The sequence below is a fragment of the Aotus nancymaae genome, unplaced genomic scaffold (assembly GCF_030222135.1).
Source record: "Aotus nancymaae isolate 86718 unplaced genomic scaffold, 86718_ANA_hifiasm-v0.15.2.pri h1tg000010l, whole genome shotgun sequence".
NCBI classification, from domain to species: domain Eukaryota; kingdom Metazoa; phylum Chordata; class Mammalia; order Primates; family Aotidae; genus Aotus; species Aotus nancymaae.
In genome coordinates this window covers 64,579,338-64,607,135 of record NW_026988421.1, presented here as the reverse complement: position 1 = coordinate 64,607,135, position 27,798 = coordinate 64,579,338, and the positions used below count along the sequence as shown (strand labels likewise).

The window sequence follows — 27,798 nt, the reverse complement described above, 5'->3', positions numbered from 1 at the left end:
GTAAGGAGTTTGGACTTAAATCAGTAGCTAAAAAGAAGCCATTAAAAGTATGCATCAATGAGAGAGAGAGAGCATAAGAGAGTTACCGCTAAAGAGAGATTTTATACACACACACACACACACACACACACACACACACACACACACACAGAAAAAGAAATGTCACAGACAGACAGATGTAAGCCATGCCCAGAGTGGTGATAAGAATGAGGTGGCTGTTCAGTTCTGTTCACAGTGATTAGTATGAGCCAGACATGCTACTAGGTGCTAAAAAGTCTGGGCGAGCAATTGTAGGACATAAAACAGTTTACTTTCTTCTCTACTAGACACATTTGGGAGGCTAAGATGGGCTAAATAACATTCTTGTGCTGTCATTTTCCCAAACATAAATAGGCTGTGACCACTGATCTAACAACAGAAAGAAAACGCATATGTTCAACAGCAGCCATATAAACATATGAGAAGCAACTCTCAGCTTTCTTGTGATAACTAAGAAAACAGAAAAAGTTTTTCCTATGTCTGAGGTATTTCAAATATTTGATATTGAAGGAAGTGCTAGGTTGGATCTGTGGTAGTATATTATAATAATAAGTGAAAGTAATTATTAATCTTCATATTTCCTTTTTTTTCTTTTTTCACTATACAGAAAAGTCTTCTGCCAGATAATCTTCATATTTTCTAAAGTGATACTGGAATACCAAGATATTAAAAACAGCATTGACAATAAAAATTAGTTCTAGATACTGGTATTCAATAAAGGAGCCTTGGCTGATAAAGAATAAACTAACACTACACTGAATCACATATACATTCGATACATTCCCTATCAAAATACCAATTATACTCTTCACAGAAATAGAAAAAACATTCTAAAAATTATACAGAACCACAAAAACCTTGAATAGCCAGAGCAATCCTGAGCAAAAAGCACAAAGCTAGAGGCATCATACTACCTAATGTTAAAATTTACTACAAAGTTACAGTAAGCAAAATAGGACGGTACTGGCATAAAAACAAACACACAGAGGAACAGAATAGAGAATCCAGATATCAATCCAAGCATTTATAGCAAACTCATCTTTGAAAAAGGCACCATGAACCCACATGGGGAAAAGGTAGTCTTTTCAATAAATGTTGCTGGGAAAACTAGATAACCATTTGCAGAAGAATGAAACTAGACCCCATCTGTCTCCATACAAAAAAATCAGATCAGAATGTATTAAAGACTTAAATCTAAGACCTGGACTATGAAACTACTACAAGAAAACATTGAGGAAACGCTCCAGGACATTGGTCTGGGCAAAGATTTTTTGGGTAAGACCTCAAAAAAACAGTCAACAAAAGTCAAAATACAAAAATGGGATTATGTTGAACTAAAAAGCTCTTGTACAGCAAAGGAAACAATCAACAGAGTGAAGAGACAACCTAAAGAATTGGGAGAAAACACTTGCAAACTATACATATGACACACAATTTATATCAGAATCTACAAGGAACTCAAACAACTCAACAGCAAAAAATAAATAAACTATCCAATTAAAAAACAGGCAAAAGATCTGAACAGACGTTTCTCAAAAGAAGACATACAAATGACTAATAGGTCTATGAGGAAATGCTCAGAATTGCTTAATCATCAGGGAAATGCAAACCAAAACCACAATGAAATATCATCTCATTCCAGTTAAAATGGCTATGATAAAAAAGAAAAAGAATATCAAATGCTGGTGAGGATGTGGAGAAACGCTGGAGATGTAAATTAGTATAGCCATTATGGAAAACAGTAGGGAGCCTTCTTAAAAAAAACTAAAAATAGAAGTATCACATGATTGATCTGGCAATCCCACTAGTGAGTATATATCCAAAGGAAAGGAAATTAGTATGTTAAAGATATACCTGCACTCCCATGTTTACTGCAGCACTATTCACAACAGCTAAGATACAGAACCAACCTAAGTGTCCATCCAAAGATGAATGGATAAAGAAAATGTGGTATATACATACAACGGAATATTACTCAGTCATAAAATGAATGCTATCCTGTCCTTTGCAGCAACATGGATGAGCCTGGAAGACATGATATTTAATGAAATAGCCCAGGGACAGAAGGACAAGTATCACATGTTGGCACTAATATGTGGGAGCTAAAAAAGCTGATCCTATAGAAGTTGATCCCACAGAAGTAAAGAGGAGAGTAGTGTTTACCAGAGGCTGGGAAGGGTAAAGGACAGAAGGAGATAGGGAAAGGTCAGTTAATGGTTCAAAATTATAAGATAGGAGGAATAAGCTCTAGTGTTCAATTGCACAATAGTTAACGATAATTTATTACATATTTCAAAACAGCTAGAGGAAACGATTCTGAATGTCCCCAACACAAGGAAATAATTACATTTGAGGCAGATATGCCATTTACCCCGATTTGATCATTACACATGTATATGTTGTATACATGCACACAGACCCCCAAAAATATGTACAATTAAAAAAAAATAGACTTGAGTATAAGTAACTAGGTATCTAATTATCAGCTCTCTTCCTTTACAGGAAACAACAACAAAACCTCTCCTTTCAACATACTTAGAAGTAGTTTGGAGTTTAGTTTAAGTATTTGATTAGTTAGCACCAATTTCCCATTCCAAAAACTTAATAAAAAGCACGGGACTTTTCCCACAGTACATAAAAAGCCAAGCAACACAGCTGAACAAGTTATCCTACAGCTGACTACTCTACCCTTTGTCCACTTATTCTATACCTTACTGTAGAATATTTTTATGAATTTAATGGGTTTGTGAGCTCCATGAGGGTGGAAGCCATGTCTTATATCTACCTCTGTATCTACAGCACTTGCTTAGAATATTGCCTAATACACAAATGGCACACGTGTTTGTGTGTGTAAAGGATAGGAACTTAAAGAAAACTGGCCTGAGAAGATGAGAAAAAGAGAGAACATTTTGACAATCAAAACTTTATTACTATCTCATAAAAAGTTACTTGAAGAGGAATTCTTACCTGGCGTGTCATTACAAAATATGCATACATTGCCATGGCACTTCCATATGTGATGAAGTAGGTGACCGGCTCCATGATGTCCCAGGAATATTCCCACCAGGTAAGCCGGGCCAAAATGCCAAACTGTGTGGCCATGTAGGCAAGGCCACCCCATAGCACCAAAGTGGTCCTCTTCTCAGCTTTTCTGCTAATCTCAATTCTTACCTATTAGGCACACATAATCGATCGTAAGGCATTTTGACATAGAACCAATTTTAAAATGCTTAAACTGTTCTATGTTCACTGAAGAAACAGGGCTCATAATCAAGACACAAGGATCAATTCTAGTAAACATAGCTTGTCTTCCTAAATAGTATTTGTAGTTTTCACTAAATAAAATATCTTAGGCTGGGTGCGGTGGCTCACATCTGAAATCCCAGCACTTTGGTAGGCCAAAGCAGGTGTCTTGCTTGAGCCCAAGGAGTTCAAGGCCAGCCTGGGCAATATGGCAAAATCCCATCTCTACAAAAAACACAAAAATTAGCAGGGCATGGTGACATATTCCTGTAGTCACAGCCACTCGGGAGACTGAGGTGAGTGCATCGCTTCAGCCCAGGAAGCGGAGGATGCAGTGAGCTAAGATCACACTGCTGTACTCTACTCTGGGTGACAGAATGAAACCCCATCTTGAAATAAAATGTATACATATAACGATTATTCATAGTATTTATATTTTATGCTTCACCCTAGAAGTAGGTGAAAATATGGGTGTGAATAACTCAGTTTTAACAGGTCTTCATCCAACCACAAGATAATCTTCTTTGAAAGAGGGAAATGAGGTCGGGCATGGTGGCTCACACCTGTAATCCCAGCACTTTGGGAGGCCAAGGTGGCAGATCACCTGAGGTCAGGAGTTCGACACCAGCCTGACTAACATGGTGAAACCCTGTCTCTTACTAAAAATATAAAAATTAGCTGGGCATAGTGGTGGGCGCCTGTAATCCCAGCTACTCGGGAGGCTGAGGCAGAATCACTTGAACCTGGGAGGTGGAGGTTGCAGTGAGCCGAGATCACACCATTGCACTCCAGCCTGGGCAACAGAACGAGACTCCGTCTCAGAAAAAAAAAAAAAAGAAAAGAAAGAGGGAAATGAAAACATACCTATATTCTTTCACTGCTGCATACGTGATTTAATCTATTCTCAGTTTTAACTCCAATGGTACACTAGGGGCAGAACATGGACTCTGGATTTAACACAGTTCAGTTCAGAGCACTGATCTACAAATCAGCATTAACTTCATTATAAAGGTTGTTCCGAAGATTAAATAAGAGAATATAGGTAAAATACTAGCATAATTCATGATACATAGTAAATATTTTATAAATGATGAAAATTATTTTTCAGGAATCAGGAAATGTAAAATACTAAGAGTATTTGTTCCCCTTGTTACTCCTTATAATCAGATGTCTTAAAATTGAAGTATCATAGGAAAAATAAAGGTTAACATATGTTCACTGTAAACATTCAGAAAAGTATGAAGAAAAATCAGTCATAACCCAACTACTGTATTTGTATTTTGGAATATATTTCTTCTGATTTCTTTCTCTGTGTATGTATATATATAAATGGGTATATGTATAACACATTTAAAGATTGGATCATAGTATGCATACTATTTTATAATTTGGTTTCTATAGCAAATTAAATGTACATAGTCACTTTAATAGTTGCATAATATTCTATATGCAGTTTTCTCTTGGTATCTGTGGTGAACTGGTTCCAGGACACCCCCTGCATCAAGATACAAAATACACAGATGCTGAAGTCCCTTATATAAAATGGCATAGTAGCAGCATATAACCTATGCATATCCTCCCACATGCTTTAAATCATCTCTAGATTACTTATAACACAATGTAAATGCTATATAAATAGTTACTGGTTTTTAAATTTTGTATTATTTTTTGTTGTTGTATTGCTTTTTTTTTTTTTTTTTTTTTTGAAATAGAGTCTCGCTCTGTTATCCAGGCTGGAATGCAGTGGTGCAATTTCGGCTCACTACAATTTATGCCTCCCAGGTTCAAGCAATTCTTGTGCCTCAGCCTCCTGAGTAGCTAGGACTATAGGCATACGCCATGACACCCGGCTAATTTTTATACTTTTAGTAGAGATGGGGTTTAGACATGTTGGCCAGGATGGTCTCGAACTCCTGACCTCAGGTGATCCACCTTCCTCGGCCTCCCAAAGTGCTGAGATTATAGCTGTGACCCATCACATCTGGCCTTGTTATGTTTTATTGTTTTTTTCCCTTCAAATATCTTCTGAGGTTGGTTAAATCTGTGAATGTAGAACCTACAGATAACAAAGGGCCAACTGTAATATTCATTTTAACTTGATTAAAATCATTATCCACTATACTTAAGAGCCTTTCCTGATCAGCAATTATTCTGATCTTAATTTTAAAGGTGGTAAATCTGGTTAAGGGCAGTACATTTAGACCTGAAAGCTCTAAGTCCATCATCAAGGCTCCAAATGATTCATTTTAAGCTCTTTCTTAGCTTTGACTGAAACTTTTTTTATGGTTCAGTTCCATAAACTAAAGAACTAATTTGATTGACATGACTCAACTGCATAAAACTTAGGAAAAAAATCAGAAACATACATGCTCTGGAAAAAATACAGGTGAAGTGAAAAACCTGAAATTTGAAATTTTACCTTTTCCAGGGGAGCCAGTTGCTCTTTGAGATCCTCTAGTCTTTCAATAAGCTCCCTTTCCTTGTTTAACTGGTGCTGCTCAATGCACAGTGTGGTATATAGCTGCTGGACCAATGTCTTTACATCATTCAGTGTTGCTGCATTTTCGTGACTTAAGAGGTCTGAAACAAAGGAGTTACATTTTTAAAAATGTATGCCTTATATGAAGAGTTGCTATTCCTGGGACTATCAAATGAGGCAGATTCATCTACTATAGGTATTTCACTTTCAGTGTTAAACTGAAGGAAAGTAACAGTTGTTTTTTTTTTTTTTTTTTTTTTTTTTTGAGACAAGGTCTTAACTCTGTTACCCAGGCTGGAGTGCAGTGGCGTGATCTTGGCTCACTGAAGGCTCTACCTCCAGGGCTCAAGTAATCCTCTGGCATTAGTTTCCCAAGTAGCTGGGACTACAGACTACAGGTGTGTACCAGCCACCATGCCTGGCTAATTTTTGTACAAACAAGTTTTCACCATGTTGCCCAGGCTGGTCTCGAACTTCTGGGCTCAAGCGATCTGCCTGCTTGGCTTCCCAAATTGCTGGCACTACAGGCATGAGCCACCATGCCCAGCCAATAGTTCTTGTTAAAACAAAAAAGTTGTCCACAAATGTAAAAAGTAAATTCGTATTTGGGTAACGTAAAAAATTTGAAACAAATATCCACCATTATATTCTTGGAAGTCTAAATGCTACAAATGGGGATATAATTAAAGTAAACATTAAGAAAAATAATACAAATAATAGTGATCTTCATTAGATAAAGACAAAATTAAAGCAAATGTTAAAAACTAGTGGAGAGGTTTAGAATCAATCTGATTATTATGCTTATTAAAATGGTGATCTATAAATTTATCTATAGTCTCTACTATTTTAATTGATTTTTTTCCCCTTAGTAAGTCCTGAGGGAAGAAGATACAGATTTCAAATTTGCAAATACAAAGGCATAAATAAAAATACCATCATCCTAATAATCTTAACCCTCATTATTCTTCTCCCTAGTATACCAACTTTTATTCATTCCTTTTGAGGAAAGACAGAGAATAGCTATATGGGCCTCAGTATCATGGTCTAAAGGATGTGAAGTTATGAGAATGACTGAAAGGCTGAAAGATTAAATTCTTTCATTCAATATCCTCTACTATGAGTAGCACATATTTCTAGAAATCTAAAAATTATGTTTTCAGAATCGAATAAAAACTCTGCTGATTACAGCAGAGTTAAAAAAATTTTTTTACTTTAATTTTAATCAAAAAAATTTTTTTTAAAAAGCACAAGTAAAGCTTTGATTTTAGAATATTATTAACTTTAAATATTAGGTACAGCATAAGGGTAGCCCTCTTCTAAATTGAAACAAGCTACAGTCAGATCAGAATTAACCATATATTTCAAACATTCTTTAAGAATGTCCTTTAGTATAGTTATCATGGAAGTTCAATCAATGAAAAAATTAAAATGAAGGTAGCAAATTGGATTAGAGAAGAGCTGATACAGTAAAATGGGATACAGCATCTAGCTGGGTATCTTCTATGCCTCAGTAAATGTGTGCTGAATTGATGGGAACATAAAAGCAAGAGCACTTTGAGTTCCAGAAGTCATCTATGTCAACAGCGTCTTCCTTGTACCAAAGCTGCTGCTCACATTTGCATATAGCTTTAAACTGTCCAAAGTTACCAGAAGAAACTGCACTCTAGGAGGCTGAAGTAACTTGTCCAGAATGTCACAGTAAGGCATAGAGTCCTGGTCTCCTGATTTCTAGGCCTGGAGCTTATTACAGTGCTTCTACTATACCAGTATTAAATTTTTCTTACAAGCTCAGTCCCCTTTCAAAAAGTTAATTCCTTAAGTAGGCATAAATTACCTATGGTCAATGAAACCCTCTTACACAGATCTTCCCATGTTATCCTCAAGATAATAGCATGAGTAAGCTTGGTGCTCACAATTTATAAACCAGTACTTTGAGTCCCAGACAGACAAGATTAACAAACAGTTCTGTACTGATCTAGTTACCATAGAAGGAAAATAAAAAACCAAATAAGAGTTTCTCTCCCTAATGAGGTCTAGTAATGATATTCAAAAAGTCACAGATATTAAGGAATGAAAAAAGATCTGGCCAGTGGGGTGGTACAGTGAGTTTCCGCCACCACACCTGACTTTTTTTTTTTTTTGTAGAGACAGGGTCTTGACATGTTGCCCAGGCAGGTCTTGAACTCCTGAGCTCAGACAATCCACCCACCTTGGCCTCCCAAAGTGTTAGGATTACAGGCGTGAGCCACTGCGCCCAGCCTAGATTCTATCTTTTTAATTTTTACTTTGAATTTTTAATTTTTGAGACAGAGCCTTTGTCTGTCACCCAGACTGGAGTGCAGTGGCACAATCTTGGCTCACGGCAACCTCCCCCTCCTGGGTTCAAGTGATTCTTGTGCCTCGGCCTGCCAAGTAACTGGGATTACAGGCTGTGCCACCATTCCTGGCTAACTTTTGTGGTTTTAGTAGAGACAGGGTTTCACCATGTTGGCCAGGTTGGTCTTGAACTACTGGCCTCAAGGCCTCAAGTCATCTACCCGCCTCAGCCTCCCCAAGTGTTGGGATTACAGGTGTGAACGACCGCGCCTGGCCCCCACACTGAATTCTAAATGAATGAGCCCTGTACCCTCAGTGCCTGTTGGAAGTGTATGAACTTAAGAGTTTATTGGTAAACAACATTCATAGAGCATTTTTAGTTCTAAAGTGCTGTCCATAAACAGGGAAAATAATAAATAGGAGAGAGAAGTGAAAGTTAAAGGCGGTAAAATGTGAGGAGAAAAATTTGTTTCAAAAATTTAAAAATTGTCCTAGAAAAGTTTTCCTTCATTAACTATTCTATTAGATAAAGCAGATTTGTTCCATTTTCCCCATGTATATATAAAACCCTAGTATTGGCCTGGCGCTGCCTGTAATCTCAGCACTCTAGGAGGCCGAGGTGGTCAGATCATGAGGTCAGGAGTTTCAGATCAGCCTGGCCAACATGGTGAAGCCCCATCTCTACTAAAAATACAAAAATTAGCTGGGCGTGGTGGCGCATGCCTGTAATCCCAGCTACTGGGGAGGTTGAGGCAGGAGAATTGCTTGAACTCAGGAGGCGGAGGTTGCAGTGAGCCAAGATCACACCACTGCACTCCAGCCTAGGCAGAGCAAGACTCTGTCACCAAAAAAGAAAAGAAAATAAAAGAAAAAACCCCTAGTATTATTCCTCTTTAACATCTTGAACCTAATGCTTTCTATTTATTTCCCCCATTTAGCCTTTTCACTAAAGCATTAAGATGTAGGGCAGAGGAACATGCTTACTCAATGAATGGCATCCCTCTTAAATACAGAATTTCAAACCACTCTCTTAATCAACTGAAAAAGAGTGGTGGTATCTTGGATGCCAGCAATACCTTCCTGAACCAGAGAGAGAAAGATACATGGTAGAAACAAAATTTGAGCCTGTTTTGCATTTTATCAAAAGAAGAAAGATATTCTTTACTACATTTAAAAACCAGTCTGGGAAACATAGGGAAACCTCATCTCTACAAAAAATAAAAAAATTGCCAGGCATGGTGGCATGTGCCTGTAGTCCTAGCTACTTGGGAGGTTGAAGTGGGAGGATCTGCTTGAGCCTGGAAGGTCAAGGCTGCAATGAGCTGTGATCATGCCACTGCCCTCCAGCTTGGACAACAGAGTGAAACCCTGTCTCAAAAAATAAAAATATATTTAAAATAAAAGAAAACAAAGTGTTTATGGATTTAAAATCAAATTGAGTTTCTGTGAGAGATGGTAGCTGACGGCATAACCTTTCACTAGTGAATAGCAGAACTAAGAGAGCTATGATCTGTGCATCTAAACATTAAAAAGGTCTTCTGAAATTCTACACCAATGCTGCTATTGAGCTACTAAAGTTCACACTTCAATTTACGATTATTTGCATGAATTAAAGATTTTTGACCCTTGCAAGCTTCATACCCTAGTTTACTTCTAGAGAAGCAAGGTAGATATTCCACAGTTCCTGGATACAGATAAAGGAAAGGGTTGGTTTTGGTTGCCAAATCACCAGGTAATCAAATACAATCCCCAGTTTTTCTATTTCTACCTTTTCTTATTCAATTTGAGAAAAGTTTTAGTTTTTAAAAAACTAAACGTTCATTTGTTTAAAAAATACAATTATTACATAAATGGCTGGTATTTATTAACTGATTAAAATACTTTTAGTTTTTGACAATATAATATATGGAAACTCACATCTTAACTTTCCTGATTGTTATACTTTATATAGGAATATATTAGTCAACTTTCAGAATGTTACCAAAAGAAAATCTAAATAGATGAACTCCCTAGGTAATTCACACAAAAAGATACTAAAGCAGAATCTGTACTTCTGTTATTTTAAACAGACCTTCTAACCTGAGAATCAGAGACTAAAGAAGAAAAACATATTAGCATAGCTGATATATGGCTGTCTCTGGTCTACATGTTTCATTATTCCAACTTAATAAAATCTGATTCAATAATGTCTTACTACAGTTGACCAGTGAACAATATATGGGGGGGTTGGGGCACCACCACCTACAACTTTTAAAACCTCAAAAACTTAACTACTAACAGCTTATGTGGACCAGAAGCCTTATAAATAACATAAATAATTAACGAATGTTTTGTATATGTATTATATATAGTATTCTTACAGTAAAGTAAGCTAGACAAAAGAAAACACTAAAATCACAAAGAAGGGAAAATAAACTGACAGTGCTATACTGTATTTATCTATATTATAAGTTTACATTGTCTGTTTACAAGATGAATCATCTGTCTGAAATGATGGGCAACCGTAGCTGCAGACCTCAGTCTACATATCAAGCAATCCAACTTTTTCTTGCAATGTCATGAATTTTCTCTGCTTCTTGGGAGCACTTCCAGTATCACTGGTAGCACTTTGTATGGGTCCCATGGTGTTATTCGAGGTGCACTAAACACAAAAAAAATACTCAAGAACTGCAAGAGATCACTTTTTACTGCAATAAAGACAATTTACTGGAGAGATGAACTATCCATGAAGAGATGATTAGCACCATAGTGTTTTAAGCGGATATTAGAAACACTTGAGTTTACCGCAATAGCAACAAGAGGTGGCCATGGAATTACTAGAGTAGTACACTATGTACTAGAGTTAATTTTATGTAGTTATTATTTAATACTGCATCTTTATATTTGTTTACATTTATCTCAACTGCAAATGGCATCATGTATGGTCTGTAAAAGAGTGCGTAAGTTTTGATCATTTTGCACCACTGCATTCCAGCCTGGGGGACAGAGCAAGATTCCATCTCAAAAATAAAAATTAAATAGACTCATATCTATATATATTTTATGCATTCATGATATACTTAACTTTTTCTTAATTTTTTGATATATCTAGGTTATGTGGTTCATTTGCAAGTTTTTTCAAACCTGTTTTATTCAACAGTCAACTGTATTTAAAGAATATCTTTCCATTCTTACTATTTAAGGATACTTTTCTATACTTTCCCCCAGCTAGCTCCCTCTCATCTAGCTTAAAGAAAGTGAATATGGCCTCTGCACAATCAAAATGCTACCCAGTGAACACATTTAATTCACTCCATATAGAAGGAATCAGTGGGGAATACAAAATCACAGTGGCTTCCCTCAGAACATCTACAAAGAAAAGGACTAAGTAAAATTCAGAGAAGAGATTAACCATTTTTGGTTGATCAGGGGTCAGAGAAAGAGTATGATCATTAAAGGCTTACTGGAAGAGTCAATACTGACAATTTTAACTTGAGAAACAGGGGCTAGGAAGAAAGGCATCTTAGGCAGAGGAAAGTGAGCAAACAGTGAGATGGAAAAGAAAGGGGCATAGTTCAGGAAACCATAAAGGAATACACAGTGGAGAAAAAGTAGGCAACATGTAGGATGGAAAAGAAAACATTTTAAAAGGTAGATGGGGACCATATTATAGAGGAATTTAATAACAGGGTTTCACTCAGAACTTTTCTGTTAAACCCAGTTCTTTATTTTTTTTTTTTTGAAAGATGTGTTGTCCAGGCTGGTTGCCACTGTGTTGCCCAGGCTGGTCCCAAACTCCTGGTCTTAAGCAATCCTCCTGCCTCGGCCTTCCAAAGTGCTGGGATTACAGGTGTGAGCCACCTTACCAGGCCTAAACCCAATTCTTAAAAGCAGGATCGAAAAGAAGGAATGTCCTATACTAGTGGTCCTCCACCCCTGGGGTGCAAACCAATACTGGTCAGTGGCCTGTTAGGAACCGGGCTGCACAGGAGGAGGCCAGCAAGTGAGAATTTCTGCCCGAGCTTCACCTCCTTTCAGATCAGCAGCAGTATTAGATCTCATAGGAGCACAAACCCTATTCTAAGCTGTACATGTGAGGGATCTAGGTTGTGTACTTCTTACGAGAATCTAACTAATGCCTGATGATCTGAGGTGGAACATTTTCATTTCAAAACCACCACCCCTGCCCCTACCCCCATTGTCAGTGGAAAAATTATCTCTAACAAAACTGGTTCCTGGTGACAAAAAGAATGGGAACTGCTGTCCTATGGGGCTGGTGAAGGGAGTGGTAGAAAGGGCATTAACAACAGTAGTGAGTAACAATGAATATTAAGAACAAATAGAGAAACAAGACCAAAAAAGGCACAACTCAAAATGTTATTTTAGAGGGCTACTTAGCATTGTACTGTGCAAAGCCATAGGAGAGCCCAGGATGAAAAGAAATATTAGCAATACGGACTCTGTCTTTTATTTAAAATTGTGTTCATCATGCATTTTTTGCATTAACTTTGTTTTTTAAAAATAGTACATTAAAATACTATTTATCTTGCCGGGTGCAGTGGCTCATGTCTATAATCTCAGCACTTTGGGAGGCTAAAGCGGGTGGATAACTTGAGGTCAGGAGTTCAAGACCATTCTGGCCAATGTGGCAAAACCCCATCTCTACTTAAAACACAAACACACACACACACACACATACACATACTCTCTCTCTCTCTCTCTCTCTCTCTCTAGCCTGGCTGCTGGGCACAGTGGCTCACCCCTGTAATCCCAGCACTTTCGGAGGCTGAGGCAGATGGATCACCTGAGGTCAGGAGTTCGAGACCAGCCTGACCAATACAGTGAAACCCCATCTCTACTAGCTTGAACCAGGGAAGCAGAGGCTGCAGTGAGCCAATATCATGCCACTGCACTCCAGCCTGGATGACAGAGTAATAATCTTAAAAAAAAAAGCCAAAAAACAAAAAACTCTTTATCTTGATTACTGAGTTTTTTGGTGCCTTCTTAAAATTTGTGTCTGAGGTGAGCACCCTACCTTTTTCCATAAAAGCATATATAGGCTAGGAACAGTGGTTCATGCCTGGAATCCCAACACTTCTGGGAGGCCACAGAGGGAGGAGTGCTTAAGCCCAGAAGTTCAAGACCAGCCTGAGCAACATAGTGAGACTTCGTCTCTACAAAAAGAAAAAAAAATATCCAGGCATGGTGGCACATGCCTGTAGTCCGAGCTATTCCAGCTGCTCTGGAGAATAAGGTGGGAGGATAACTTGAGGTCGAGGCTGCAGTGAGCTGTGATTATGCCACTGCACTCTATCCTGGGTGACAGAGTGAGACCTTGTCTCAAAAAAATAAAAAACATGAAACATGTCAGAAGTTTCTAAGAACTATTACTATTGTACAATAATTAACTTTCAGACTGCTGACCTTGAGCCATAAAAAAAAGCTCAATACTTGTTACAATGCTTAAGAGAACAGAGAAGCCTATAGCTTATTTTAAAAAGATATCCCCTGTAACGTTATTAAAGTAGTATGACTTTTGGCCTTTATGAAGGGAAGGAGCTTAAGTTATGTAGGACATTCATTTATGTGAAACAGAATGACAATGTCAGATAATAAAGCATTCTGGAATCTAGGCAGAATCTAAGTAATTTTAGTCAATGTACTAGCCAAGTGCCAGGTACTCAATGAGCTCTTCAACTGAAATAGTGTCATCTGTATGTAAAACTTTTAGTGTTCTTTGAATATTGTGTTTCTCAAGGTTACCCAAGGAAAAAAACATAAAGTTCTTTCCAAAAGCCCTTCCCACATTTCTGTGACCATATCAAGGTTACTATTTTACCTCTTTTTGGTGGTCGTACGTGATATGTTAAGTCATTAATGACCAGCTTAAAGTCATCAAGCAGGAGGAGATCTATCCCTGTTGAAGCAGCAACGCGAACACCATCTGTGAAAATTTTAAATGAAACTTGTCATAGGTCCATAATTATTCAAGAATGGTCGGGAAAATTCAATCTTCAAAATCATTTTTAAAAATTACCTCTTCCCTTTTAAATTTCAGTTAACTTTTGGCCTCATTTCCCAGTTCTATGCAAACAAAGTTTAGGTTGTCTAAAACTCTGTTTTTAGGCCTCAAGTCTGTGAACTTTGAACAACAGCTTTTCCTGTTGAACTATATTAGCAAATGAAACAATTAGTGGTCATAGTTCTATAGGTATACATTGGAAATCTAGGGTCACTGGGAGAGTTGTATGGACTTACATTGTCTATAATGGAAGCTGGTTGAGTCAAAAAAAACAACAACAGTATTTTCTGACATAGTACTTTTCAGTATAGTCACTGATTAGTTGCCAATAATTTAGTAGAGACAGAGGCTGGGGTTAGCAAAGTATTATACACCCACCATGCTGGTCTACTAATTATATTGCCAGATGAGTAGAAATGTGGTAATTGTTAACTTGTGAATCCAGTTGAAGGGTAAATAGTGATTTATGGTACTAACCTTTCAAATTTTCTGTGGGTTTGAAAAAACTGTAGGTTGGGGAAAAAACTTAAAGCACTTAAAAAATAAATAAATGAAATAAATAAAATGGTAATTTTAGTGCCTTATTTTGTATTCTTTTCAAATCATATATTTATTTATTTTAGCAACCTCCTTTCCAGAGATGAGGGTTCAACTATTGAAGTATTTATTCTACACCTACCATAATGATAAAAAGTCTCAATAATATATAATGTGATTAATTGTTCATCCTTGCCCATAGTATCATAAGAGAGCTGCTTTTGAATGAGACTCCCTGTGCACACACATTTGCTAAAACCAATCAATTACACTCTGAGTATCACTGGGGGAGAAATCACTTTCACTCCTGGTAAGTGCTAAGCAAAGGAAAGAAGATTTCTGAAGTTAAGGGTTCTTTTGTAGCTATGTGTGTGGTGTATGTATGTGTCTAGGAATGGTGTGGGGTGAAATGAGGGGTAGATGGTACTTAATGATGATGATGACTATACCTGGTGAATAGACAGCAACTCTGTCAATTCCCCGATCCTCTTCTTGCAGTTGTCGTAAAAATACACCAACAGAGTCAGAGATAGGCTTGAGTGTGAACTGACAGCGTTCACGCCGGGATGGTAGCCTCACAGATATCACAGGTAACCCATTTTGATAAACCACAGTAACATCTGAATGAAAAAGACCCACAAACATAAGAAAATTGGATTTTGATGTAAGTTAAAGTCACATTATTACTATTCTTGCATGGGGGTCTATATTAGTGTGATTTTAAATGTTTTCAAAGGTTTAAGAACATGCCCTTTAGCTTTAGTTGAAGGTTATTCTGGGAACTGGCTTATAAAAGATCAAATGGATCACACAGCTCATTTTGCAGATATAAAAAAACAGGCAAGGAGCTGTCTTCTGAGTGGGTCAAGGAGAGGTTTTCCCAAAGATATCAGGTGAAGTTCTTGATATTGATGAATACAAACCCTGGTTTCCATTTAGCAAGATTTTATTAAGCAGTCAGAGATTGCTGGGCCAGACTTCATAGCCTGTAGGACGTGGCTCTCAAGATCCAGAGCTTTCAAAAGGTACACTAATAAGTGAGATTCTTACTCCAGGACAGTCAATTCATGTATATATAGTACAATGTTATATCCAAACTGGTAAGTGAGAAACAAAAATGAAATCCTAAGCTCCTCAACTGACTGAATGGGCCCCCTCTTGGCCAAGAGGACCCCAGAGTAACCTTTAAAGCTAAGTTCTCAGCCATGACAGATGGGAGGTCAGACACAACTCATTATACCCCTTCCTTGCTAGTAACCATTAGGCATTCTTTCCTAAGGGCTTAAGAGAAACTAGCCCTTTCTAAAGACTCCACCACTGATATTAACCAGTTAACTGCACAACACTGTTGGGAAAAGCAGCAAAGGAGAAAGGACTTACAGAGTGCCTACATAAATTGGTTATGAGTAACACATAAACAAGGAAGAACAAAATGCGGAAGGCCACAGGAGGCCTCTGAGGAGGAAGGCCTCTCCATGCCTCATGTTCCAGTGCAGGGTGACCAATTCTCTGTTACCATAAACATTGTGCTGAAGGACATGAAACTCCTTCGTAGCACTGTGACGCAGCCAGACTTGTAGGCTCCTTTTAAGGCCCACGTTCCATCAGCTGCATATAGATAATAAGCTAAAGATAACCATATGTTCTTGTTTTGTGAGACTCCCAAACCACCACTGCTATCAATCCTTAAAATGACACACCAGTTCTGGCTCACTGATTCATTCCACCATCACTCTCTCCCCACCATCACTCCACTCCTGCCCTGTAGATCAAAGTGATTATAACCAATAAATAGTGTGGATGCTTGAAGATAACTTACAGACATTAAAGAAAAAAAAAAACAGTGTGGATGATCAGAGTTTGGGGCCTTCACTGTCTCCTCCAAAGTAATGAGTGATGGCCCCCTGGTCCCATTATCTCTCTTAATCTGTCTTTTTCTCATTTCTTTGTCACCACCGAACACGGGGTACCCACAGGTGATGTAGGGCTGGTTCCCTACATTCTGGTGCCCAATGTGTGGGGTTCATGAATCCCTACACAACACTGCCCCTCTTTTTTTGCCTGACAAGAGGCCACCCACCATGGAATGGTTCTGGCCAGTCTACGGAGAATGCGCAGTGAGGGTTTTCACACCCTCTGCTTCATCTTTTGACGCCAGAGAGCTGAACAGTCCACCCTCAAATCATGCTGATGCAGCTATTTTTATACATAAGACCTATGAAGGGGCATGAAGCTCAGTTGTGCATACACAAGTTTCTCCTTTCATAAATATTCATGACCTCTCCTATAGTGTACTGAGTATGTGGATTTGGCCACCCTGCTCAGCATGCATTCCTGTTCTTTTTGCCTCTTCCTCAAGGTGTCTGTTTTTGGCTTCTGACTGGAGGCTACATTTCCCAGCCTGTCAGAGTGGCCACCCTGCAGGTTGCAAACTTTATGAGAAATATAGGTCTCCATTCCAAATTTATGAACTTTGTCATTCTTCAGTTGTCATAAGTTAGTATTCTATCAAAAGCAATTCATGTTCTCTTGAACATCTTCATGAACTTGGCTATACAGAACCCAAACTCAGTTGTTTAAGATTTTATAACATGGCCGGGCGTGGTGGCTCACGCCTATAATCCCAGCACTTTGGGAGGCTGAGGCGGGTGGATCATGAGGTTAAGAGATCGAGACCATCCTGGTCAACATGGTGAAACCCCGTCTCTACTAAAAATACAAAAAATTAGCTGGGCATGGTGGCGCGTGCCTGTAATCCCAGCTACTCAGGAGGCTGAGGCAGGAGAATTGCTTGAACCCAGGAGGTGGAGGTTGTGGTGAGCCGAGATCGTGCCGCCATTGCACTCCAGCCTGGGTGACAACAGTGAAACTCCATCTCAAAAAAAAAAAAAAAGATTTTATAACAAAATGTTATGAAGGGAAACATTATTAGGAGCTATAAAATAGAAGGGGTCGTCTATAAAAGTATAGCATAGAATGCCTATTTCCTTATTTTTTCCCTCAGTATTCTTGATTTATAGGGCCCTAGTAAAACAAATATCAGAATAACCCTCTTTTGGAATAATTTTCAAATATATTTTTTAAATGCAGTTTTAAAATAAAAAATTTTTTACATAAGCAACTAATGATTTAAAGATGTTAGCACTGAAGGAAAAAAAAACAGGCTTTGGAGTCAAATCTGGGACTGAATCTTGGCTCTGTAATTTTGAGCATATTATGTAACTTCTCTGAGCCTCATGTTTTTCATATATAAAATGGGTTTAATCCCTAATTCATAGAACTGTTATGAGAAATGAATGAAATAAATAATTTAAAACACAGCACACTACATGATACATAAATGATAATGTTTCCTTACTAGCATCTTTTAAGAGTCAAAAGTTGGCCAGATGTGGTGGCATCTGTCTGTAGTCACAGCTACTTGAGAGGCTAAAGCAGGAGGATTGCTTGAGCCCAGGAGTTTGAGGCTACAGTGAACTATGATTGTGCCACTGCATTCCAGCCTGAGTGACCAAGTGGGACCCCATGTCTAAAACCTTTTTTTTTTTTTTTTGAGACAGAGTCTTGCTCTATCACCCAGGCTGGAGTGCACTGGTGTGATCATAGCTTACTGCAGACTCGAGCTCCCAAGCTCAAGTGATTCTCCTGCCTCAGCCTCCTGAATAGCTGGGACTACAGGAGCATGCCACCATGCCTGGCTGTTTTTTTTTTTTTTTTTTGGTAGAGACAGGGTTTTGCCATGTTGCCTGGCCTGGTCTTGAACTCCTGAGCCTGAGCAACCCACCCGCTTTGGCCACCCAAAGTGCTGGGACTACAGGCACGAGACACTGTGCCTGGCTTTTAAAAGCAATTTTTTAAAATAAAATAAAGAGTCTACAGGAAATATATGAGATTAATGTTTTGGAAATGCCAAATGCATCACATTTTCCATAGCTGTAGTTGTAGACATTTACATCTTATTTCCCTGTCTATTCTAGTAATCTATAAGGCCTACATTACACACAAAAGCTTCACACTAAAATCTTTCATAATTTGAATTTTCAAGAAATAAACCTAATTGAGGCATAGTTTATAAATAACAAAATACATTCTTATTTAAAATAAAAATTTGATGAGTTTGGACATAAGACTCAAAATAAAGAACATTTCTATGATTCCCTCAAATTCTCTGATCCCCATCCCAGTTAATCCCTGGGTAACCATTAATCTGATTTTTGTCACCACAGATTATATTCTATTTTTATAGAGTTTTATATAAATAAAAATCACGCTATGGGCCCTTTTGTATTTGGCTTATTTTGGCATGATTATGAGAGTCATCTATGTTGTTAGTAGTTCATTAATTAACTAGTTCATTAGTAGTCATTCATTTGTATTGCTGAGAAGGATGTCATTACACAGACACACCATAATTTGTTTACCCTGTTGATGAACATCTGGGTTGTTTCCAGGTTTTGGTTACTATGAATAAAGCTTTTATGATTATTTGCTTACAAGCCTTTGTGTGACATGTTTTCATAGTGTGTCTTTCCCTATCCTTTTAACTTATCCATGTTTTACTTAAAGTGTGTTTCCTGTAGAAAGCTTATGGTTGGTATTTTATCCAATCTAACAATCTCTGCCTTTTAATTAAAGTGTGTATATCATTTGTATTTAATGTAATTGTAAGTATGGCTAAGTCTACCGCCTTACTACTTATTTTCTATTTGACCCTACTACTGTTCTTTCTTCTGCTTTTCCTCTATTCTTGCCATTTTTTAGATGTACTATCTTTTAATCTCTTTAAAAAGGATTTTCATTTAAAAAAAAGGATTTTTTCATATAATAAATATGAATTTAATCACATTTATTATAATTTAATCTCATTTTTTTTTAACTTTTATTTTTTAGGGACAGGGTCTTAATCTGTCTCCCAGCCTGGAGTGCAGTGGTGTGATCACAGCTCGCTGTAGCCTTGATCTCCTAGGCTCCTACCTCAGCTTCCTGAGTGGCTAGGACTATAGGCACATGTAACTATGCCTGTATATATATATAAATTTTTTGGTAGAGACAGGGTCTCACTATGTTGCCCAGGCTGATCTTGAACTCCTGGACTCAAGCAATTTTGACACCTCAGCATCCCAAAGTGCTGGGATTACAGGGTTGAGCCACAATGCCCAGGCTAATCTCTGTATTGACTTATTAAATATACCTTCTTATTTTATTTTTATTTTTACTTTTTTAGTACCTATAATTCCAGCTATTAGGGAGGCTGAGGCAGGAGAATCGTTTGAACTCAGAAGGTTCCAGAGGTTCTTTTATAGCTATGTGTGTGGTCTATGTATATGTCTAGAAATAGGTACATACCACCTACCGCACCCAGCTAATTTTTGTATATTTAGTAAAGACGGGGTTTTACCATGTTGGCCAGGCTGGTCTTGAACTCCTGACCTCAATGATCCACCTGCCTCGGCCTCCCAAAGTGCTGGGACAGCTAATTTTTTTAATTTAAATATTTAATTTTAATTTTTATACAGATGGGGTCTCACTATGTTGCCAAGGCTGGTCTCAAGCAATCCTCCTGCCTCGGCTTCTGAAAAGGCTGGGCTCATAGGTGTGAGTCACCATGCGCCCTCTGCCTGCTTTTTAACATTTTCCTTTTATCACTGGTTTTCAACAATTTGACTGTGGTGTGCTTTTTTCTTTATGAATTGGTTGAGTTAGATTTTTTAGATTTGTGGGCTCACAGTTTTCCTCAAATTTGGAAAACTTTTGACCCTTATTCAACTATTATTTTTTTCTATCTCCCACCCTTTTGGAATTCCAATTATACTTATGCTAGGCCATGTGATACTGTTTCACAGGTCACTGAGGCTTTCTTCATACATTTCAGGGCTTTTTCCCCCCTCTCAGTTTGATTTTGGACAGTTTTAATTGCAATATACTTTAACATCATGGATTTTTTTTCTTCTGCAGTGTCCAATTTCCTGGTAATTCCATCTATATAGTTTTTTTCATTTCAGACATATTTTTCACCTCTAGAAGTTCCATTTCTTTTTATATCTTCCATTTCTTTTCACATTATACTTAGGTTTTTCTTTTTCTCTATGAGCATAAGGATCATATTTATAATAGCTATTTTAACATCCTTGGCTATTTATTCCATTATCTCTGACATTTCTAGATCTGTTCATTGACTGAATTTTTGGAAGGTTTATTTTCTGCTTCTTCATATGCCTAGTAATTTTTGATTGGTGTTGAGACATTTTAAATTTTACATTGATGAGTGCTGAATCTTGTATAGTTAAATTACTTGCATGTTAGTTTGACCCTTTCGAGACTTCAAAAAATTCTTTTAGGACAGATCTAGAGAATCCTTTATTCTAGGACCAATTTGTCCCTACATCTAAGGTATGGTTCTTTTGAGAATGTCTAACAAATGTTTATGTGTTCAAGTATATCTCTCTATTGAAACTAGAGGGAAGTAAAATTATTCATTTTATATTATTGGCAATAGTTATTTCCTAGAAAGTTGTTTCTAGCCTGGTCTTGTGGTTTAGAATTCAGCCAAAGCCTCACAGGATGCTTATGCAAATTTCTGAGATTCTTCTTTCTCTTCATAGCTCCTTCTTCTGTAAATCTCTGTCTCATAAATTCTAGTTGCCTTGGCATTTACAAACTCTGATCTCTGTTTCTTCATCTTAACTAGATGGCCAAGATCTGTTTCCCCTCTCCGTGATGCAGTTTAGAAGCTGCCTTAGGCTGTAAACTCAACCAATGCATGGTTCAACTCATTTGTTCCTCTTATCTCAGGCATCACAGTCCTGTGTGCCTGCTGTCCAGTACCTAAAAACAGTTGTTTCAGATATTTTGTCTGGTGTTCTAGTTGTTTATAGCAGCACAGTAATTCCCACAGCAGTTAATACTTCATGGATGTATGATTTGAATTTTTACATAAAAACTAAAAGGCAAAATCAGAAATCCCTATTGCCTTTTTCCTTCCAAAAAAAAAATAGTCTATGTTTCCTAAGGAAAAGAGGTCAAAAAGTAATTTGAATTGAATATATAGCATGTACTATTTAAAGTTTGCAATAACAAAAGATATTTTAAACATGTGTCATATTCCTTTTCTTTTTTTTTTTTTGAGATGAAATCTCACTCTGTCACCCAGGCTGGGGTGCAGTGGCACCCAGGCTGGAGTCCAGTGGTCTGATCTCAGCTCACTTCAACCTCCGCCTCCCGGGTTCAAGCAATTCTTTTGCCTCTGCCTCCCGAGTAGCTGGAACTACAGGCACACGCCACCATTCCCAGCTAATTATGCCCAGCTAATTTTTATATTTTTTATATTTTTAGTAGAGATGGGGTTTCACCATATTGGCCAGGATGGTCTTTGTCAGGTCTCCATATGCAAGCCTGGAGCCTTAAAGTCTGAAGTCCTGCTTGCCTTAGCTGATCGCCTCCCACCCCCTGCCTGCATTCGCCATTGTCCCTAATTGCCCAGTGGAGCTTCCTGGACAAGCCCCTCACCCCACCCTGCCATCTTAACTGTTATTATGATAATACTCTTATCCCACCTGCCATTGTAACTAACTTATGGTAATGTATACTCCTTGCCCCTACCCCCACCACTGTAACTGATCTTACTCTGTAACTTTCCACTGACCACCCCAAACCTATTAAACCAACTCCTATCCCAGTGCCCTTTGCTAATGCCCTTTTCAGCCTTAGCCCACCTGCACCCAGGTGAATAAACAGCCATGTTGCTCACACAAAGCCTGTTTGGAGGGGGTCTCTTTATTCAAAGCGCATGTTTTTCAACAGTCTTAACTCCTGACCTCATGATCCGCCAGCCTCAGCCTCCCAAAGTGCTGGGATTATAGGCATGAGCCACCATGCCCACCCGGTCTCCTCCGATATTCCTTTTCTTTTTCTTTCTTTCTTTCTTTCTTTTTTTTTTTTTGAGACAGAGGCTTGCTCTGTCACCAGGCTGGAGTGCAGTGGCGCAATCTCGGCTCACTGCAACCTCCACCTCCTGGGTTCAAGCAATTCTTCTGCCTCAGCCTCCAGAGTATCTGGGACCACAGCACGTGTCACCACACCGGCTAATTTTTTTGTATTTTTAGTAGAGACGGGGTTTCACCGTGTTGGCCAGGATGGTCTCTATTTCTTGACCTCACGATCCGCCTGCCTTGGCCTCCCAAAGTGCTGGGATTACAGGCATGAGCCACTGCGCCTGGCCTCCTTCTTTTTCTAAAAGAATCCTTAGCAATTAATCTACTGTTTCCTGAAATCAGTACCACTAACGTGAATATTTCTATCTTTTCTATAGGCAGTAATGATGATGAGGTCATTAAAATTAGTGATTAACTTATCCAATTATCCCCTTTCTATATGTGAAAAAGAGTAACCACAGATTAAGAAGTAGACAGAGTTGAATTTAAATAAGATAATCTGTAAGTCTGAAATACATTTGGAGGATTTTGAAACTGTCTTTGCAATAATTATAGAAGTGAGAAGATTAGGACAGTGAAAGAGACCTGATCTAATCAACCCCCATATTGTCTTTAACCTCCAAACTGCCCTTGATCATGGGCTTGGCCTTGTTAGCTTTGGGAGAAATTTAGTTTTTAGTTTAAATAGGCCTTCCCCCAAAATAAACTGCCTTCACAAAACTAATGAAAGAGCACCAAGTTAGGAAGATGGGAAGAGGCTGAATTCTGCTAAGATGTAAGTGTAAGAGATTACCAGCCATTATTCCAGAGGTCACAAGATTTGCAACTTCCCCACACTCACTCTTGCAGATAACATCACTGTTGCAGAACCAAAGATTGGCTTTTTGAGATGTCCTTTCAGGCTGTGGCTCCCACCCAGAAAAGGACTCAGCACATGAGGATCATTTTCCACACCCTTATGATTGTATCCACAACCAATCAGCAGCACTCATTCCCTTAGCCCCCTACCTGCCAAACGATCCTTGAAAAATCCTGGCCTCCAATTTGGGAGACTAATTTGAGTAATAAAACTCCAGTCTCCTGTTCAGCAGCTCTGCATGAATTAAACTCTTTCTCTATTGCAATTCTTCTCTCTTGACAAATTGGCTCTATCTGGACAGTGGGCACAGAGAACCTGTTGGGCAACTACAAATGCACTAAAACATCAGTTTCACATGTAAATGCTTAGGGGTTACTGTTTTAAAATAACTGAGACAAAGTCAACAGAAAATATAAAGGTCTTTTGTACCCAGTTTAACTTTTTCCTTTAAAGAGCATGGTGCTTTTTTCAAGGGAATGAAATAAGAAAGCTTTTGAGAAATTCTACAAGGAATAACACATTTCAGAGCTGACAAGTCTTTGTTATATTGCTTTTGAAATCCCAAGGCTGGCTTCTTTCCTACACAGATTACAATGTCCATGTTAGATTTCTTAGTTTGCTGCTCAGGAATAACAATTACCAAGGTTCCTCAGGTTTCACAATATAAATAAAAACAGCTAGTTATAGTGAAGTCACAATGGGTATTCACAAGCTAATGACAGTTGTCAGCTACTATTACCTAGAGACAAAATATTATTTTAAAGTATAAATTGTATCAAGTGGCTCTTTGGTTGGATTTTTTGATCTTTTGTTTTGATTTCCATGTGAATACAGTAAGAAATAATATAAGTATGTTCCAGAGCAATGTGCTTCAAAAAAGCCTAGAAATTACAGAGCATTCAACATGACTAGAGCCGGAACATGATAACAGATTTAGGCATAAAAACAAAAAGCTATGGAATTGTGCAGACTAAGAAGATTAGTACAGGAACTACAAAAAATTGCATTTGAAGAAGGAATACATTTAAAAAAAATGCCTTTGAGGCACCAGATATTGAAAAACAGTCATAAAATATAAATGATTATTTGGTAAAATAAGAATGCTTGTAAAAACATACAGTATGAAGTTTGGCTGGTGTTCAAAATGAGTAAAATCTCCACTAAAATAAATCACCTGTATATATCTTGAGGGCTTATTATTCAAGGGAACTGGTACAGTAAGGAAGCACACGTTGGGATTTTTCTGCAAAGCTACTTGGAGTAGAACTATAAATGATTTCAGGAGCCTATGATCTTAACATTGTCAATTTCCTCCCCACTTTCTATAATATTCTGCAACATAAGTATGAGATATAATCATAAAATTTCAATGTTGGAAGGCCAGAGAGATCATACAAACTCTTTTGCAGCTAAGAATAATAGAGTCTAGTAATGTTAGATAATATTCCTGGGCCGGGTGCAGTGGCTCACACCTGTAATCCCAGGACTTTGGGAGGCCAGGCAGGTAGATGACCAGAGGGCAGGAGTTCAAGACCAGCCTGCCCAACATGGTGAAACCCCACCTCTACTAAAAATGCAAAAAATTGGCCAGTGCAGTGGTTCACACCTGTAATCCCAGTACTTTGGGAGGCCAAGGTGGGCAGATCATGAGGTCAGGAGTTTGAGACCAGCCTGGCAAACATGGTGAAACCCCATCTCTACTAAAAATACAAAAATTAGCTGGGCATGGTAGTAGGCACCTGTATTCCCAGCTACTTGGGAGGCTGAGGCAGGAGAATTGCTTGAACCCAGGAAGCAGAAGTTGCAGTGAGCCGAGACCATGCCATTGCACTCTAGCCTGAGTGACAGAACAAGACTATGTCTCAAAAACACATGCAGGCACACATGCACACACACACACACAAAATTAGCCGGGCATTGTGGAGGACACCTGTATTCTCAGCTACATGGGAGGCTGAAGCAGGAGAATCACTTGAACCCAGGAGGCAGAGGTTGCAGTGAGCCGAGATCGTGCCATTGCACTCCAGCCTGGGTGACATAGTGAGACTCCATCTCAAAAAAACAAACAAAACACACACCAAAAATTAGCCAGGCATGGTGGCAGATGCCTGTAATCCTAGCTACTCGGGAGCCTGAGGCAGAAGAATCACTTGAACTCGGGAGGCGGAGGATGCAGTGAGCCACGGTGCACTCTGATCTGGGAAACAAGAGAGAAACTCCGTCTCAAAAAAAACACCAAAGAAAAATACAATATTCCTAAGGTCACAGCAGTTCAATCCAATGCAATACCCTCTTCCTCTAGGTCACACATGACATTAGGTTGCTAAATTCAGTAGAGATTTTAGCTCTTAACTTGCTTGTTTTAGCAGCATCTAATGATATTAATGACTCCCTCACTGTGTAAAAAGTTTTTCCCTTTGGCTTTTACGATGCTTCTAGTTTTTCTATCTTTCTGTCTAGACCTTCTAAATTTCCCCTCATGAGCTATTCTTCCTCTGTTCATCCCTTAAACGTTTCTAAGTGCTTTGTCCTAGGCCTCCATGCTTCTCAGTTCACACACTTGCTAGGCAATCTCATGTAAATGCTGATGATATCCCAAACCTATATTCAACTGTCTGCTAGAAATAGGGTCTCCCACAGCCATGACTCAAACTCAAAAGTCCTAAAAGTGAATCCATCTTCCCTAACCATCCATAATCTCAATCAATAACACCATCATTATTTATTTTTGACCAAGCCAGAAAATTGCCTGTTATCCCTGACTATTCTTAGAGCCAGAATCTGACATTCCTCATATATAATCAGTCATCATGGCCTTTCATTCTATTTTTTAAACATCTCTAAGCCCTCTGATACTCTCTACATTACCACCATTTTAGTCCAGGCCACCACCATCTCTTTCTTCTACCAGCTACACTGTAATTAAAGAGTCCTTCATTCCAGCCTTGCTACAGTTCAATTTTCTACACTGAAGCAGGGTGATCTTTTTCCAAATGAAGCCACTATCCTGAAATTGGTAGTTGGTATTTACCATTTTTATACATTTACACACACACACACGCAGATACACACACACATATACACATGCACAAACATATATCTCAATACACAATATTTAGTATTGTGATAGCTAGCCTCCAAGAAGGTTCTCTATAATCCATGCCTGTAGGTATTTGCTATGGTTTGAATGTCTCCTCCAAAACTCACCTTAAAATTTAATTGCCATTGTAACAATGTTGAGAGGCAGGACCTTTAAGAGATGATTAGGTCATGAAGCCTCTGCCCTTTGTAACTGGATTTTTGCCATTATCACAGGAGTGGGTTAGTTACTGGGGGAGTGGGTTCCTGATAAAACAAAAATGGTTAAGTGCAACTCAACTTCCCCTCTCTGTCTCCTGTGTACACTTCTTCACCATGTAATGTCTTCTGCCATGTTACAATGCAGCAAGAAGACCCTCACCAGACGGACTCCTCGATTTTGGACTTCCCAGAACTGAAAGCCAAATCAATATCTTTTCTTCATCAATTACTCTGTTTGTAATTGATATAGCAGTGAAGAAATGGACTAAGACGGTATAGATGCCTTTTGACTTGTAAGATTACCTCCTGTTAAACCCACTGCAAGTCAAAAATACATTTAATACTCCAACAAATCCATCATAAAGTCAAAAAACCTTAAATTGAACCATCACTAAGTCAGGGATTGTCTGTATTCATGCCCTTGTGTAGTGTCATCCACATTAAATCAGGGCTGGTCTGCATAACCAATATGATACAGCTGAAGTGATAATGTGTAACTTTCAAAACTATGTCATAATAGACGTTACAGCTTCTGCTTTGGTCTCTTGTATACTTGCTCTAGGGGAAGCCAGTCACCATATCATGAGGACAATTCTGCAGCCCTATGGAGAAGTCCACATGGAGAAGTGGTACCTTAAACGAAAAGTAAACTTGTCAACCATGTTAGTGAGTCATCTTAGAATCGGATCTTCCAGCCTCAGTCAAGCCTTCAGATGAGATTAAGTTCCTAGCTGACATGGGGCTGCAACCTCATAAGACTACAAACTGCTCAGCCAAACTATTCCTAAATCCCTAATCCACAGAAACATGAGTGATAATAAAAGATTATTTTATGCCTCTTTGCTGTAATTTGCTATACAGTATTAAAATAACCAAATATGGTATGACTTTGCATGTATTTATATTTTATAGTAGTATACCCTATCCATGGAGGATATGTTCTAAGACCCTCAGTGAATACCCAACTGCAGATAGTACAGAACCCTATACATACATACCTATGATAAAGCTGAGGAACTGCCTATTTCTGGCTTCTGACTGGAGGCTATGCTTCCCAGCCTGTTAGAATGGCCACCCTGAAGGCTGCCACCCT

General features: G+C 38.4%; 1 protein-coding gene across 2 annotated transcripts in view; it reads right to left on the bottom strand.

Annotated features, from left to right (window-relative positions):
* The window catches only part of MCU (mitochondrial calcium uniporter), a 225,406-nt gene that overhangs the window by 23,837 nt on the left and 173,771 nt on the right, over positions 1 to 27,798 (bottom strand). For both annotated transcript variants that reach the window (XM_012460258.2, XM_012460259.2), the window contains exons 3-6: positions 15,065 to 15,235; positions 13,896 to 14,000; positions 5,702 to 5,862; positions 3,007 to 3,210 (exon numbers count right to left, since the gene is read on the bottom strand). In XM_012460258.2, the coding sequence (XP_012315681.1) occupies positions 3,007 to 3,210; positions 5,702 to 5,862; positions 13,896 to 14,000; positions 15,065 to 15,235 (641 nt within the window). The remainder of the gene's footprint in view (positions 1 to 3,006; positions 3,211 to 5,701; positions 5,863 to 13,895; positions 14,001 to 15,064; positions 15,236 to 27,798) is intronic.